Source organism: Tasmannia lanceolata, unplaced genomic scaffold (assembly GCF_043159265.1).
Source record: "Tasmannia lanceolata isolate RefF3 unplaced genomic scaffold, GAP_Taslan_0.1 ptg000012l, whole genome shotgun sequence".
Lineage (NCBI taxonomy): Eukaryota > Viridiplantae > Streptophyta > Magnoliopsida > Canellales > Winteraceae > Tasmannia > Tasmannia lanceolata.
Window position 1 is genome coordinate 56,213,386 of NW_027518689.1, and position 15,490 is coordinate 56,228,875.

The 15,490-nt window shown below is 42.6% G+C and overlaps 3 protein-coding genes across 3 annotated transcripts; all 3 read left to right on the plus strand.

Moving 5' to 3' along the window:
- Window positions 1-3,678: 3,678 nt before the first annotated feature.
- LOC143888973 (uncharacterized) lies at window positions 3,679-4,548 on the plus strand. The gene has a single exon (XM_077393350.1). It carries the CDS (start codon window positions 3,679-3,681, stop codon window positions 4,546-4,548), a length of 870 nt encoding a protein of 289 aa, XP_077249465.1.
- A 3-nt stretch (window positions 4,549-4,551) lies between these two features.
- Window positions 4,552-8,301, plus strand: LOC143888974 (uncharacterized). Its single transcript, XM_077393351.1, has 5 exons — window positions 4,552-5,511; window positions 5,599-6,031; window positions 6,473-6,649; window positions 7,316-7,524; window positions 7,690-8,301. The coding sequence occupies exons 1-5, from the start codon at window positions 4,552-4,554 to the stop codon at window positions 8,299-8,301; spliced, it is 2,391 nt and encodes a 796-aa protein (XP_077249466.1).
- Window positions 8,302-8,535: 234 nt separating this feature from the next.
- On the plus strand, window positions 8,536-14,878 carry LOC143888975 (uncharacterized). Its single transcript, XM_077393352.1, has 3 exons — window positions 8,536-9,401; window positions 9,681-9,978; window positions 14,822-14,878. Exons 1-3 carry the CDS (start codon window positions 8,536-8,538, stop codon window positions 14,876-14,878), a joined length of 1,221 nt encoding a protein of 406 aa, XP_077249467.1.
- The last annotated feature ends 612 nt before the right edge of the window (window positions 14,879-15,490 follow it).

Genomic DNA, 15,490 nt, shown 5'->3' on the forward strand with positions numbered 1-15,490 from the left:
TAGTACAATTACCAAAATGCTGTCATAAGCCAAAGATAAGAGGAGTTCGCCCTAATATCAAAACATTGTAGTGCCAATATCAGCGAAAATAATAAATTGCAGATTACATTTATAAATAGTGAGAGACTAATGGCTGAAAGAAAAATTAGCACCTGCCTCTTGGTTTCATTGAACATAGGGACTGAAACAAAAAGTCCCAGCTGTGTCAGTTATGGGTTGAAATTAAACATACAATCAACATTTAAAAGTTAAAACAAAAAAAAATTAGAGTGTAATCAATTCGTACAACTACTAAAAAAATCATATCAGACAATCTGTTCTGTAACATCCACGACTTCTTCAACTTCCACTTCTTTGGGTTGATATTCTTCCTCTTCATCACTAGCTTCGCCATCTCATGCAACTGTCTCCAGTGCTTCCATTGAAGGACCAGATGCTGAAGCCATTCTCCATCTCATGAACTGAAGGAACCGAGGTTGCAACATACCTGCAAATTAAAAGATGTTGCTTTTAAGGTTTAGAAATCTATATTCTAAAGAACCGAAAAGCATGGATGACTGGCAAACACATACCTTCCAGTTGGATCCCACTCAATGACAGTTGCCATGAAATGCTTAGCAGTGGCTATGGTTTGAAGTTTAGAATGTCAACAAGTTACAGGGATATTGTCCCATACACCCCATTCAACATTTCAGAAGGTAGCGAATCTCGCATAGCCGTAATATCTTTCTGGGTGAAATCAAGGCTAGCGTCACGAGTGATGTAGTCCATCTCTTTCAAAACGAACAGCCCACAGTCGTGGCTGCAAAACATGAAGAATATATGCAATAATAAGAATTAATCGTTTACGGAGGTTTCGTAAACTGAAGTAATTGCACGTAACATACCTGTTACCTTGTATGGGCCGATCGGCCACTACATCAATGGGGAATGCACTTATATCACTGTCTTTCACCCTTCTGAACCATTGAATAAGGTAATCGACCTACAAATCAATAATTCCGTACGTTAGGGCAGTAGTCAGCACAAATTAATTAATAATTGGCCTACGAATCAAGTTTAGAGTAGTACTCACAAGGGGTTGCACCCTTCTAGAATCCGCGCGAGCGACTAGAGAATCGTAAAGAAGGAAGGTACGATGCCCCATATCCAACACTAGAAGAACCCAATGAACCATATCTATGTTAATTGGAATGAGTACTTTTCGTATCTCTTCAAGTGGGATGTTCTGTAGACGATTTACGAATCTGGAACATGAATCGGGACGTTCACATCTTTCGTGAAGTATAAGTTGCTGCAACCACAAAAAGAAATGTTAGAATTGCCTGTAGCTTCAAAAACAAAAACCATTACTTATAAGTCAATTTAATCTCACAGCTAGATGGTAGTAAGGCAAATGCATGCTCCCTTTTGTTTTGTTCGCAAATATTCGTCCCGCAAGTTCAAGTAGTCCGTATATACATTAACAATCTACAGAACAGACCATAGGTCAACGAGAAGGAACTTAAGAAGAAATGTGTAGCAACGCATTATTCACTCTTTACGTTACTAAGTGAACCATATAACATCTTACCGGAGATGATAACCACCCTCTATGATCGGTTAGTATAAGCAAGTCTTCTTTACACATGTGGTACCCATCACTGTGAATGACTCTGTCACTGCAAATCTAGTAAAAAGTCATCTCCCTCTATGGACCTTTGCTCATATAATTGTACTGAAACAACCTATCTATGAAATTAATCGGAGAAATTAGAATTCCAAAACAATCTAGGTTGTACGAAAACTTACCAAGGTTGTAGCGCTGCCAATGCATCCACCTTCATCGTTGCAGACCCGGTGACATTGCGAAGAGCATCATTGCTTTTCCGCTTGCTTATGACATACGGTGAACTGAGTGCTCTACTAGGTTGTAACCTCCTTCGACGTTGCTTCACATTTTTTTTCAATGCTCCCAATCAGTTTCTTATCTTATTTCTTATTTGATTTCTTACTCTGACTGGGGTTCATATCAGGACTGTCAAGCAAGATAGTAACCATATTAGCTGCAGCATCCCTGACATCCCGAGTAATTAGGCTATCAATAGAGATATGTTGTATGCTATCATCAAACAAATATTTCCCCATATCATCTAAAAAAACACCATCCCCTACTTCCCCCTTGGCAGTCAGTATCTCAGCTTCCCCATCCTTATTTTTGGCCCTCCTTCTCTCTTTCTCATTATCTTCGTTGGTTAGGATGTATATATATATATATGTATATATATTTATTACTAGATTAGGGCCTGCTTCATAGTTAGGTTTTCTTTCCTAATCTAATCCATTTTTCCCATTCACCCGTCTTTTGGATTATGCTCAGATCATTGGTTTCACATCATTATCTTTATAGCCATGATCTATCTTCCCTGAGCTTGATCCTTTGATCGATCTTGATCAGATCGCTCTGCATGCCAATTATGAGTCTACTTTGCCATTATCACTACCAGAGTGTGTTATTGCTGAGAGCCCTGTTTCATCTTGACCTTGTCGGCATATTCTTTATGCTTGGTTGCCGAGACTCTCCTTGTACAGTCGTTATGCTGCCGGATTTTCTCCAAAAACCTTAAGCGTAACCATTATCCTTTAGGGTTATTGATAAACCATGTGCTTACAGTACCATATCTCCTAGTACAGCTGTCATGCTGCCAGATTTTCTCTAAATGTCCTGAGTGTGGTCATCATCTTTTTAGGCTTGTTGCTAAACCATGTACTTACCTTACCACATCTCTTTGTACAGTCGTTATGCTGCCGGATTTTACCCAGAATATATTGAGTGTGACTTCCTTAGGGTTATTGATGAACCATGAGCTTACCTTACCATGATCCTTCTATGGGGCCGTCATGCTGCCGGATTTTACTTAAAACCTTATGAGTATGGCCCTATGCTTTACTGTTAGTGATAAACCATGAGTTTACTATGCCATGATCCTTTTGTAAGGCCGTTATGCTCTCGGATTTTTATCTGAAACACCCTAAGTGTGATGGTTATCCGTTTAGGTTTGATGGGCCGTCATGACCCTTCTTACAATTGTTGTACTGCTGGTTCTTACCCAGAGGAGAGATGTGTTTGTATTACCTCTTGTTTCAATTTGTGCATAACATTCTTTCTGATTATCTTAATTTAAATTAGTGTTCTTACTTCCATTTCAGGAGTCTGAGTTAAGCAATAGCCATTGCTTCGAAAAAAGTTACCATTTCACAGCCTACTTGGTCCCGGCAATCTTCTACGTCGAGGCTAAGTCATAGATATTCTTCACCTCTCCCACCAGCTTTATTTCCACTTTTCTCCCCTAGTCTTAACCAAATGGCCGAGTCAAATGAGATGCTGGCTGAAATGAGAGACATGATGAGGAACCTTACAAGAGAGGTATCTTCCCTAAGGAAGAGGTTACTCAGTTGAAGAGCGAGAAAGCCACTACCTCGAAAGCACCTATCGTCCAAAATCCTACTAATGTGATTCCAGGCTTTAATCGGTCTGTCATTTCCCCTGAAGATGATTTCTATGATGAGCAATATATAGAAGAGAATTGTCTTCCGCAATCAGCTAAGCCAGGCATAGAGAAGGAATTGGTTGATAGAGTTGAAAAGTTGACCCAACAAGTTGAAAGCATGCAAGTTAAGGGCCCAAAGAAGGTCAATATGTCTGATTTTTCCCTTTTCCCTGGTGTCACCCTTCCTCCAAAATTCAGAATGCCAGACTTTGATAAATATGATGGGACGGGGTGCCCGTGGAGTCATCTGAGGTCGTTCATTTCAAATTTAGAAGGGTATGGGCTGTCTCCAGAGCAGATCGCTAAAGTGTTTCCGATGTCTCTAACAGGAGTAGCTAAGAAGTGGTTCCTTCATCTGAAACCCGAAGAACTCGGAACTTTATACGAAATTGCTAACAAGTTCGTTGAGCAATTTTTGATGGAAGAAGGGATAGAGGTTACAAAGAGGGATCTGAAAGCGATCAAGCAAGGACCCCAGGAAACGTTTACCTCTTTTGTAAGAAGATGGAGGAGAAAAGCTGCCCAGATGACTAGCCGCCCTTCTGAAGAAGATCAGATCAAAATTGTGGTCAAGAATTTGTCTCCGCAATACTACCACTTCATGGCGACACAGTATTACTCTGATTTCAATCACTTGATCAAGATAGGAACCATAACTGAAGATGCGTTGTTGAAGGGTTCTCTGGCAAAGTCATCTTTTGATCCAAGGAATGGAAAGAAACCAATGGTAGCTTCCAAGCCTGAAGTTAACAATGTGGTTGCTGCGCGCCCTATGAGAAGAGTTGTAGCAGAGACAGAGCAGCCAGCGAGGAAAGCACCAAGACATTTTGACCCGCTACCTTACCCTTTATCTGTCGCTCTCAAGAAGTTACTAAGAGACAAAAAGATCACTCTCTTAGAACCGAGACCTCCACCGCCTATTCTCCCCAGATATTGGCGTGAAGATCAGCATTGTGCATATCATCAAGGAACAGGGCACCTAACAGATAACTGCATGGCCTTGAGGCATAAAATTTAGGATATGATAGAAGCGAAAAAAGTTGCTGTATTTATGCCAAACACTACCCGGAATCCATTACCAGCTCATGCTGCGCGCCCTCCACCTACAGTTGGGGCAGTTTTTACTGAAGAGCCTATTCTTGACCCTGCTTCCTTGATTTGTGCTATCACTTCCGATTCACCGACTGTCTTAGCATTTGGCGAGGAAATTGAAGAAGTAGAGGAAGAGAAGCCTTATGTGCTTGGTGGAGATGAAGATGATTATGCTGAGTCTTCTACTGGTCCCTACATCCTTCAATGTGATGAAGAGGAAGTTCAAGATGTGGTTCCGTATGTTCTGAGCTTTGATGACGATGAATTTGAGTTTCTGAACGATCAATGTGACAAAGTCCGCCATGTTACTCGAGGTGGGCGAATTTTCAAACCCGCCGAGTTAAGAGCTGAGAACCCAGCTGAAGTCGTAAGGGCCGCAGAAGTGCAGAAGCAGAACAAGCCGAGTTGCGAAGAAGAGGATGAGAATCTTTTACGTCAACTTAAAAAGACTCAGGCTAATATTTCAATTTGGGGTTTGCTCATGGCTTCCCCAAAGCACCGTCAAGTTGTACTAAGAGAGTTGAATGCTGGACAGGTATCTGTAGATATTACATCTGATGAACTTGTTGGTTTGGTAGCGATGGCCAGGGTGTCCAAGACTCTTTCTTTCACTGATGAAGATCTGACATCTGAGGGTCATAATCATACGCGTCCACTGAAGATCACTGTTGTCTGTAACGGTAAGAAGGTTCCAGATGTATTAGTTGACAACGGGTCCGCGCTGAACGTATGTCCGTTAGCTACTGCTGCTGTCCTGGGATTTGGGCCGAATGACTTCATCCCTTCTGAACAAGGAATTTTGGCGTATGACGGTACCAGACGCGATGTTATTGGAACGCTAGCAACCGAAATTCTGATAGGAGGAGAAATCTTTGAAGTAGAGTTCCAAGTGCTCGATATCAAAGCGTCCTTCCTTCTCTTGCTTGGCTGACCTTGGCTCCATAAGGTTGGAGTTATCCCATCTTCACTGCACCAGAAACTGAAGTTCATCAGAAACAACAGGGTGATAACAGTCAAGGGTGGTCCTGATTTAGAGGTAGGCCAAATTTCGCAGGAGGGTACCTCAGAAAAGAAAGGTGATGTTAGTCTGACCGGGTTCTCTGTAGAAGTCACGGCCATATCATTTGAAAAAGCAAAGAATGAAGAGATTTTGTTCCTCACCAGCACTAATCCCCAGGTTGAAAAGATGATGCGTAGACAAGGGTACCTTCCCGGTGCAGGTCTGGGTCGCAATCATCAGGGGATAGTCGAATGGCCTGTAATGAGAAAGAATGAAGGGTTGTTCGGACTCGGATATGAACCTTCTCGTGATGAGATTAGAGAAATGAGGAATTACATGCGGAAATGGTCCGAGCTCCAATGCCAGGGTCTAGAGCTGCTGATGAAACTGTTTAGTCTGATCAGAAATGGTAAGTACCGCAGAGAGGGAGATGACTTTGCATTCTGTGGGTTCGCAGAGCCGTAGGTTGATGAGTTAACAGGGCAAGAGCTGCCAGGGTTTGAGATATTTTTCGATATGGAGCTGCCAGATGAGTACCCGAGTTTGCAGATTCATGAGATCTAACCAGAGGTTGATTGGGCTGATATCCTTGAGCCGTGTCTTCTGAATTCCCTGTTCCAGGTTGAGTTACCGATTGTAGCCATGATCGGAGGAGATGCGCTGATCCTTGATCCTGAAAGCCTTATCACCCCAGCCAAGGGACCCCTCACGAACTGGAGTTCCTAGGTCATACCCCAAGTCGTCATCCAGTACAGTCCTGTTTCTATCAAAGAGTCCGTTGTCTCTAGCTATATGTCCATTTCCAAGTCAAAAATAGAGTTTGCTATATCTGATGTTTCTTTTGATGCAGGTACAGTTGTGATCGAGCCGGTTGATGAGGAGTTTCCCGATGCCGTTGTTCAGTCCGATGCAGAGTCCGTTGCATCTTCCGTTGAGTCTACTGAGTCTGTCGAGTCTGTTCATACGATAGTCCAGTCTGATGAGTCTGTAAAGATCTTTAAAGATTTCAATACTGAGCCCATTGAAGGTGCGTCAATAGATGTAACTTCGATTTCTTTGAATGAAATAAAAGACTCTTCTTTTTATTCGCCTGTCTCTACTTCAATTTCTGCTTCTTTATCTGATCAAATTGATAATAATAATAATTAAGACTCCCCCTCTAATGAGGATGCCGACGAAACTCCCCATGAAATCAAACACATGATTAGGCAGGAGGAGCAGCATCGAGCAAAACCATTCGAAGAGGAAATCGAGACCATCAATATTGGTGATGAAACCCTAATTCGAGAAATTCGAATTGGCAAAACATTAACTCCCGAAGAGCGTGCGGAATTAATTGCCCTATTAAAGGAATTCAAAGAAGTTTTTGCTTGGTCCTATGATGACATGCCGGGATTAAGTGAAGACATTGTTCAACATAGACTTCCCCTAATCCCGGGTGCCAGGCCGAAAAAGCAAAAACTTCGAAAAATGAAACCAAAATGGGACTTGCTAGTCAGAGATGAAGTGCAGAAACAATTGGATGTTGGCTTTATACAAGTTGTTGAATACCCTGAATGGCTAGCCAACATAGTACCGGTGCCCAAAAAGGACAGAAAAGTCAGAATGTGTGTGGATTTCAGAGATCTGAACAAAGCAAGTCCGAAAGATGATTTCCCTTTGCCACACATTGACATCTTGGTGGACAACACAGCATGCCATGCTCTCCTTTCATTTATGGATGGATTCTCGGGATACAACCAGATCAAGATGGCTCCTGAGGACATGATCAAGACGGCCTTCATCACTCAATGGGGGACATATTGTTACAGAGTTATGCCATTTGGACTCGAAAATGCTGGAGCAACATATCAGAGGGCTGCTACCACTTTACTGCATGACATGATACACAAAGAGGTCGAAGTATATGTTGATGACATGATCGTTAAAGCGAAGACCAGGGAAGAGCACGTAGGGGCATTGAGAAAGTTCTTCCAGCGAATTCAAAAGTTCAAGCTCCGTCTCAACCCGAATAAGTGTGTATTTGGGGTTACGTCAGGAAAACTGCTGGGATTCTTGGTCAGCCAGAGAGGGATTGAAGTAGATCCGCAGAAAATCAAAGCTATCCAAGAAATGACGCCGCCAAAGACTGAGAAACAGATCCGTGGGTTCTTAGGCAAAGTCCAGTACTTGAGAAGGTTCATTGCACAGTTGACAACCACTTGTGAGCCGATTTTCAAGCTCTTAAAGAAGAATGCTTCAAAGAAATGGAACGAAGAGTGTCAAGAAGCTTTCGAGAAAATCAAGCAGTGTTTGGCTTTACTACCAGTGTTGTCACCAATCATACCAGGACAACCGATGTTGCTGTACTTGTCTGTTACTGACACAGCGATGGGGTGTATGTTAGCGCAGCAAGACCCAGAGTCGAAGCGAGAAAGAGCCATTTACTACGTCAGCAAGAAAATGTTGGAGTACGAGCAGAAATACACCATTCTTGAGAAGACTTGTCTAGCTCTGGTTTGGGCTACTCAGAAACTGAGGCATTACTTGTTATCGAATAGGGTTCTTCTACTCTCACGGATGGACCCATTGAAATACTTGTTCGAGAAGCCAGCTCTCACCGGAAGAACCGCCAGGTGGTTGTTGTTATTGTCTGAGTTCGATATCACTTATGTCACTCAGAAGTCAATTAAGGGGTGAGTGATAGCTGAACAGTTAGCCGATTCACCAGCATAAAATAATGATTTTTTGAAAGCAGAGTTTCCAGATGAGGAGATAATGACTGTGAAAGATGAAGTTCCAGACACAAAGTGGTTGATGTACTTTGATGGAGCAGTCAACAATCGAGGCCAAGGTGTAGGGGCGGTGTTGGTATCACCAAGAAAAGAGTATATCCCTATATCCATCAAACTTCAGTTCAAGTGCACAAACAATATGGCAGAATACAAGGCATGTATTGCAGGTTTGGAAGCAGCCATGGCCTTGCACATTCGGGACCTAGATGTATTCGGGGACTCAATTCTGATATTCTGTCAAACCAACGGAAACTGGAAAACAAGAGATGATAAGTTGATCCCGTATAATACGTACCTAGAGTCTCTGGTCAGAAAATTCAGAAATATCACATTCACTCACCTATCTCGAACAAAGAATCATTTTGCGGATGCATTAGCTATTCTGGCTTCAATGCTCGATATTTCTGCAGCAATGGAGGTTCAACCATTAGAAGTACGGCTTCAATGGGCCCCGTCGCATGTTAACGCTATTGAAATAGCAGCGAGGTGTTCAGATGGCAAGCCTTGGTACACAGATATCAAAAACCTCATCTTAGGCAAAGGACATCCGCCGGAAGCTTCAGGAAAAGAGCGAAGGTCTCTTCAGAAATTGGCCTCTAACTTTGTCATCTGTGGTGAAGAGTTGTACAGAAGGTCGTTCGATGGAATCCAACTTTTGTGTATAGATGAGGATCAAGCAGTTGAACTCATAGAGCAGACACATGAAGGAGTATGTGGGCCGCATATGAATGGAAAGATGTTGTCAAGAAAGATTCTCAGACTTGGATATTACTGGTCGACAATGGAAGCCGATTGCTACGCCTATGTGAAGAAATGTCACAAATGTCAGGTCTATGCCAATCTCATCCGTGTGCCGCCTTCTCAGTTGCATTCTCTCACTTCACCGTGGCCGTTCTCGGTATGGGGAATAGACATTATTGGGAAGATAAGTCCGAAGTCTTCTAGTGGGCATGAGTATATCTTGGTTGCCATTGATTACTTCACAAAATGGATAGAAGCTGCTTCGTATGCGTCATTGACCTCGGCTTCTGTTGCAAGATTCATCAAAGCGAATACTATTTGCAGATATGGAGTACCACATGAGCTAATTTCAGACAATGGGTCCCATTTCAAGAAGGAGGTGGCGCATCTGTGTGAAGAGTTTAAGATCAAGCATCATAAGTCTTCGCCCTATAGACCTCAAACGAACGGAGCTGTTGACGCTGCTAACAAAAACATTAGCAAGATGACCGAGACTTACAAAGATTGGTCGAGCAAACTCCCGTATGCTTTGTGGGCCTATAGGACGTCGATCAGGTCCTTTACAGGTGCAACTCCGTATTCTCTGGTGTACGGAATGGAAGCTGTCTTGCCTGTCGAACTGCGAATTCCATCCCTGAGAGTGATGATGGAAGCTGGGTTGCAAGAATTTGTTTGGGCTCAAGCCAGATATCAAGAGTTACAAATGATTGACGAAAAGAGGCTGAAAGCATTGTACCATGTTCAGGGGTATCAACGCCGCATCGAGAGAGCCTTCAACAAGAAGGTTCGAGTTCGAGACCTCAAGAAAGGAGATCTTGTTCTGAAATCCTTCCGAGCACCGGTTTATGATCCCAGGGGTAAATTCAAGCCGAAATGGTCAGGTCCATACATTGTTGACGAAGTCCTGCCTGGAAAAGCCATCAGACTCCTCGATGAAAATGGAGAAAAGCTAACAGAGCCAACAAACCTTGACCAACTCAAGAAATACTATGCTTAAGGCACCAGAAGGCCTTCCTTGGCCGACCAGAGCTTCAAACTAAAAATCCTTACTTAACATATCAAAAGAATCCTTTGCAAAACCCTTTTGAGCTTACACAAAATCAAAACCATTCTATTTTCATAACCCATAAACTAGGGGCATTTGTGCCTTGAACTACGCTCGACCTGATCCTCATCCTTTGGGGGTACGTAGGCAGTCTGGCTAGTCCGGATTCGGTCGAAACCTTGGAAAACTTATCAAAATTCCATCCCTTCAAACCCTAACCTACCTAAAAAGTCCTTTTGGTGTAATAGGCAAATGTTTGTGGCTAAGAAAAAAAGTAAAAAAAAAAAAAAAAAGGAGTCTGAAGGCCTGTTAGATTGAGAACCCGCATGGCGATCTAAGCAAAAGTTAGGGTCATTCACCTACTAAGTTGAAAACCCGAAAGGGCGACTTTGGCAAAAATCAAGGTGTGAGGCTGCTGGATTGAAAACTCGCAAGAGCAATTCAGGCAAAAATTAAGGCAAACGGTCCGCCAGATTGAAAACTTAAAAATGACAATCTGGTCAGTGGCAGTGACTTCTAAAGAAGCTAAACAACTGGAGGCACACAAGACTTGTAACCCAATAACGGCATCATCAAAGTCTGAATAGTGCCAGCATGACTTACTTTGATATTCCTCTGAATTAGGGGCATTTAAGACTAAGCAATCAAAGGGATTTAATGACCATGACGGTAATACCGAACAGGGAATGAATCACTTTTAAGCATGGTATTCGAGTCACTCTAAGAGTGGTTAACCTTCACCAATTTAAAATATTTGTCAGGTCAAGAAGCAAGTTGAGTCTTTCTTGAAACCCAAGTCCTGTGCTTGTCAATGTCTTTTACGTGTCACTTGTCGAAGTCTGTCGCATGTCAAGTCAAAATCTCCAAGGTCTTGTATGGTCTGTACCTTTCCCAGAGCTGGGGGTGACAAGCGCCAAAGCAAGAAGTTGCTTCTTCGGAAGACGGAATAAATCAGAACAAGGTTCAGAAGAGTGGCAGGCTATCAGGCCTATTGAAATTTTGTTAGCTGGCAGATTTGAAAGAGACCTTTCAGGCAGAATTGATCTTATGGTTCTCATGTTTCCTCTACACACAGAGCTTTGTAAATCCAATATTCATGAAATGAAATATTTGTTTCCCTGCATTTGTATTGCTTTATTAAGACTCTAGTCATGGAAGTATGAAATAACTAGGGGCATCTTTTATGACTTGGCAAATCACGCCAAGTCATAAAAGCTGTCAAATCCACAAGGACAATTAGAATAAACTAATGTCTCCAGCAAGTTGAGATGAGAGAAGCTCGAGCATATCTCGAGTCAAACCTCCACATTCCCCAGCTAAGCTTACTCTATAGTCAGCTCATCATCAGAGCTAGTCCCCAATGGAGTCTAGCATCTGCTTCCCAGAGAGTCCGCTGGCAGCTGCTCAAAGCATTCAATCCCCAGCAAAATCCAATTCTTTAAAAAATGGTCAATATCCAAAATCCCAGCAAATCATGAGAGTCCGGTCCTCAGCAAGGAACTCGCACTCCCATTTTCTCGGCAAGAGACAAAGCAATTCTCAAGGGGATCAATATGATCCAAATCAATCAATCAAGCAAGCATAAAAAAAAAAGTTCCCGCTTCTTTGGAGAGACAAAGTAATCTCCAAAGAAATCAATCCAAATCCATCAATCCAAATCAATCAATTCAAATCAATCAATCAATCAAAAGCAGGAGAGTATCAATCTTTTCATAAGAGTTTTACTCCTCGATCAAATTTCCATTGCTTGTTACTGCGTGAGGGTTCCGCATAACAAAGTTTTTCCCTTTGATTAGTGCGTGAGGGTTCCGCCTTATTAAAGTTCACCTTTTGTTACTGTGTGAGGGTCCACATAACAAATTTCCATCGCTTGTTACTGCGTGAGGGTTCCGCATAACAAAGTTTTCCCTTTTGTTATTGTGTGATGGTTCCACATAACAAATTTTCATTGCTTGTTACTGCGTGAGGGTTCCGCATGACAAAGCTTTCCTTTTTAATTAGTGCGTGAGGGTTCCGCCTAATTAAAATCCACCTTTTGTTACCGTGTGAGGGTTCCACATAAGAAATTTTCATTGCTTGTTACTGCGTGAGGGTTCCGCATAACAAAGTTTTCCCTTTTGATTAGTGGGTGAGGGTTCCGCCTAATTAAATTCTCCTTTTTGTTACTGTGTGAGGGCTCCACATAACAAATTTTCATTGCTTGTTACTGCGTGAGGGTTCCGCATAACAAAGCTTTCCCTTTTGATTAGTGCGTGAGGGTTCCGCCTAATTAAAATTCCCCCTTTTTTTGTTACTGTGTGAGGGTTCCACATAACAATTTTTTCTTGCTTGTTACTGCGTGAGGGTTCCGCATAACAAAGCTTCCCTGTGGTTAGCGTGTGAAGGTTCCACCTATCCAAATCTCCCGTTAGTACGCGAAAGTCCCGCCTAACTAAAAATTCTATTTTCAGAGCGTGAAGGTTCCGCCTGATTATTCCAGCCTGATTTTCAGTGCGTGTGGGTTCTGCCTGGTTGTTCAAAGTCCAAATCGCCATTCAATATAAAAAAAATAGAAAAAATCAAATCCCTTTTGTATTTTTTTCATTTGAAATCTCGGGCCGATCAAAATGTGTTGCCTCTTCAGCTTTGGCATTCGTGCGACAAGCACCCTCTACCAAAGAGGGGCATTGTAGACACCCCATTTTGACCGGACCATTTTCCCCAAAATCGAATAAATCTCTGAAATCGAATAAATTCTCGAATGAAATTCCGAAGCCGAATCCCAGAATCCCAGAATTCCCGAGAGAGGTGGGCCCTAAGTGCAGAGAAAACTCAAAATGGTACCCACCCACTGCAGTGCAAAATCCCTAAGAGGCTGCTAATATCCCTAGGAGTGCATTTATCAAAGCATGCGTGTGTTAAATCACTTTTCCATGTTAAGCAGGAGGGGAGTGAATTAGGTAGCTTGGGGTTGCTTGGAGAAGAGAGAGGGAATAATATACCATTCCCTTTAAGAGAAGAAAAGCCAAATAGGGTATAGTGGCAAGAGGGTAAAATTGCCTTTTCCTTGGGGTATTTAGTAAAATGGGCATTTCTTCCTTTGCAAGCAACAGGCATGGGCCATGGGATTAAGGAGATGAGGTGTAGGGCTTAGATCAACTAGACACTCTAGGTTTCTAGGGTTTCTAGGATAGAATTAGGGCAAGAGGGATAAGGAATCAAAGGCCATAGGATCAAGAAAGGAAGGAAATGGATGGCTGAGATTAGAAGAGGGTTTTAACCCTAGCTATAAAAATAGAAAATCTCGTGGGTAACGAGGAGAGGAGGAGATTTTTTTTTCTAAAAAAAAAAAAGGAAGAGAAAGGGGTAGTAGAGAAGAGAGAGGGAGAAAAGCAGAGAGCTAGGCGGCCATCTTCTCCGGCCTCCTTCTCCACCCAAATTAGCACAACCACCACCAAACTCTCATCCATTCTCTTCCCCAAACCACCATCTTCACCCCATCCCACCTTCATTTCCACATCCGACCATTTTATTTTTATTTTTTCCCTTTGCCATTAATTCCGGCAACCTTGCCGGAATCCGGCGAGCTCAAGACCATCGCCATCACCATCAAGAACCATCTCTGACTCATCTCATTAACCCCAACCCTAGATCCAAACTTCAATCCCCCATCTTCTCCGGCCACTACTCCTCCAGCCGACACCATCCCCCACCATCTCCACCGCACCACCACCAGCCACCATCCTCAAACCCGAAACCCAAAACCCATCTCCATTTCCATCCTCTGCAACCCACCTCTTCCACCCCCATCGTCTCTACCACCACCTCCACCTTCAGCTTTTTTTTTTCTTTTTTTCTTACAACCCTAAACCCACTTCTCAAAAAACCCGAATCCATCAAAACAGCCACCACCACTCTGCACCTCCATTTCAGCCACTCACGCCCAACTCCCATCTCTTCTCCTCCATACAACCATCATCAAACCCACATCGATTTCACCCCATCTCCATTGATTCCAGCAAGCTTGTCGGAATCTGACCGAACCAACTCCTACCCTATTTTGCCCCAAACCCTGCCACCATCATCCCTTTAAACCCATCATCTCCATCTTATTCCCATCAGCCACCATCGATCTCTACTCCCTGCGAACCCAACTCATGTTCGTTTGTCTGCAAAAGAAGAAAAAAAAAAGAAAAAAGAAGAAAACCCTCTTCGTTTGCAACCCAAACCCACCTCATCCTCGCTTGAGAATCCAAACCGATCCCTCTTCTTTTCTCCTTTTCTCCCTCACCATATACTAACCCCAATTTGCAGACTCTAGCAGCAGCTACCTCCATCTATTTTGGTCTCATGCCCAAATTGGGTTTGTGAGGTGGGGTTTGAAGGGAGATTAAGGTAGGTTTTATATTTGAAGGCCTTGGTGGCTTGATCTCTAGGAATAGAAGGAGATTTGCAGCAGCTTCATCGGCCACCATCTTTCGCCATTGTCGTCACTATCACCGTCCGACCGTCTTCTTGGCTCCATTGATACGGCAATCGTCATTGTTCATGCTCCATCCAGGTGATTTCCTATCTCTCAGTTATGGATATTAGTTCAACCATGCTTAATAACTGCACAAGCTCAATTAGGCTTATCTGTTCTCATTATTTTTTCTTGTAGTCTCTAGTTGGGAATTGTAATAGCGATAAAAGACAAAGTGAATCTGTGCAGTTATAGGAACAAGGTAGTGGTAATATCATTTTCCTGGGACAATTATAAGGGTTGATATTCACACTACCATATTTCGAAGGTAGCAGCACTACTCTACTGTTTTGCTCTTCCATGATCAACCTTTAATGGCCATTTCACATGAGTAGTATTTCACTGAAATATTCAATCAGACATGTATGTAACATAGCATGTAATGCCATTGTTAGAGTGTTGTAGTGCGGATATCAGCCGCTATTTATTGATATTAACCTTACCAGATTTGAATAATTGCACAGAACCATCTTGTTTTCTCTATAGTGATTAGGTTATCAAATTTTTCCTTTTGAATTTTGATAATGATAGGATGCAATCTCAACAATGAGAGACAAGATGGGTTGTGGGGATTCCTCATTCTTTGAGGCCTTTGCTCCTCATAAGGTTCAAGGGTTCTATTTTCTCCTTCTTCGGGTCTACTCTCTTCGCGTTCCTTGGGATTCTCCTTGCATTTCGGGATTCCATCGATTTTGGGGACGCATCATCGGGTTTAGGCGATGACGGACGGCAACCTCTTGAGCCAAAACCCCCTTTAGATCAAAAGGGATAAAAATATATAAAAATCAAATAACAAAAATCCAAAAA

Bases quoted from the DNA above. Each gene is read 5' to 3' on its own strand.
- LOC143888973 (XM_077393350.1), top strand. From the start codon at position 3,679: ATGTCTGATTTTTCCCTTTTCCCTGGTGTCACCCTTCCTCCAAAATTC.
- LOC143888974 (XM_077393351.1), top strand. From the start codon at position 4,552: ATGATAGAAGCGAAAAAAGTTGCTGTATTTATGCCAAACACTACCCGG. The intron at 5,512-5,598 runs GTGCTCGATATC...TCACTGCACCAG, and splicing joins TCTTTGAAGTAGAGTTCCAA to AAACTGAAGTTCATCAGAAA. The intron at 6,032-6,472 runs GTAAGTACCGCA...CTTTTGATGCAG, and splicing joins GTTTAGTCTGATCAGAAATG to GTACAGTTGTGATCGAGCCG.
- LOC143888975 (XM_077393352.1), top strand. From the start codon at position 8,536: ATGGCAGAATACAAGGCATGTATTGCAGGTTTGGAAGCAGCCATGGCC. The intron at 9,402-9,680 runs GTATGCGTCATT...GTGGGCCTATAG, and splicing joins AAATGGATAGAAGCTGCTTC to GACGTCGATCAGGTCCTTTA. The intron at 9,979-14,821 runs GTTTATGATCCC...TTTTTCTTGTAG, and splicing joins TGAAATCCTTCCGAGCACCG to TCTCTAGTTGGGAATTGTAA.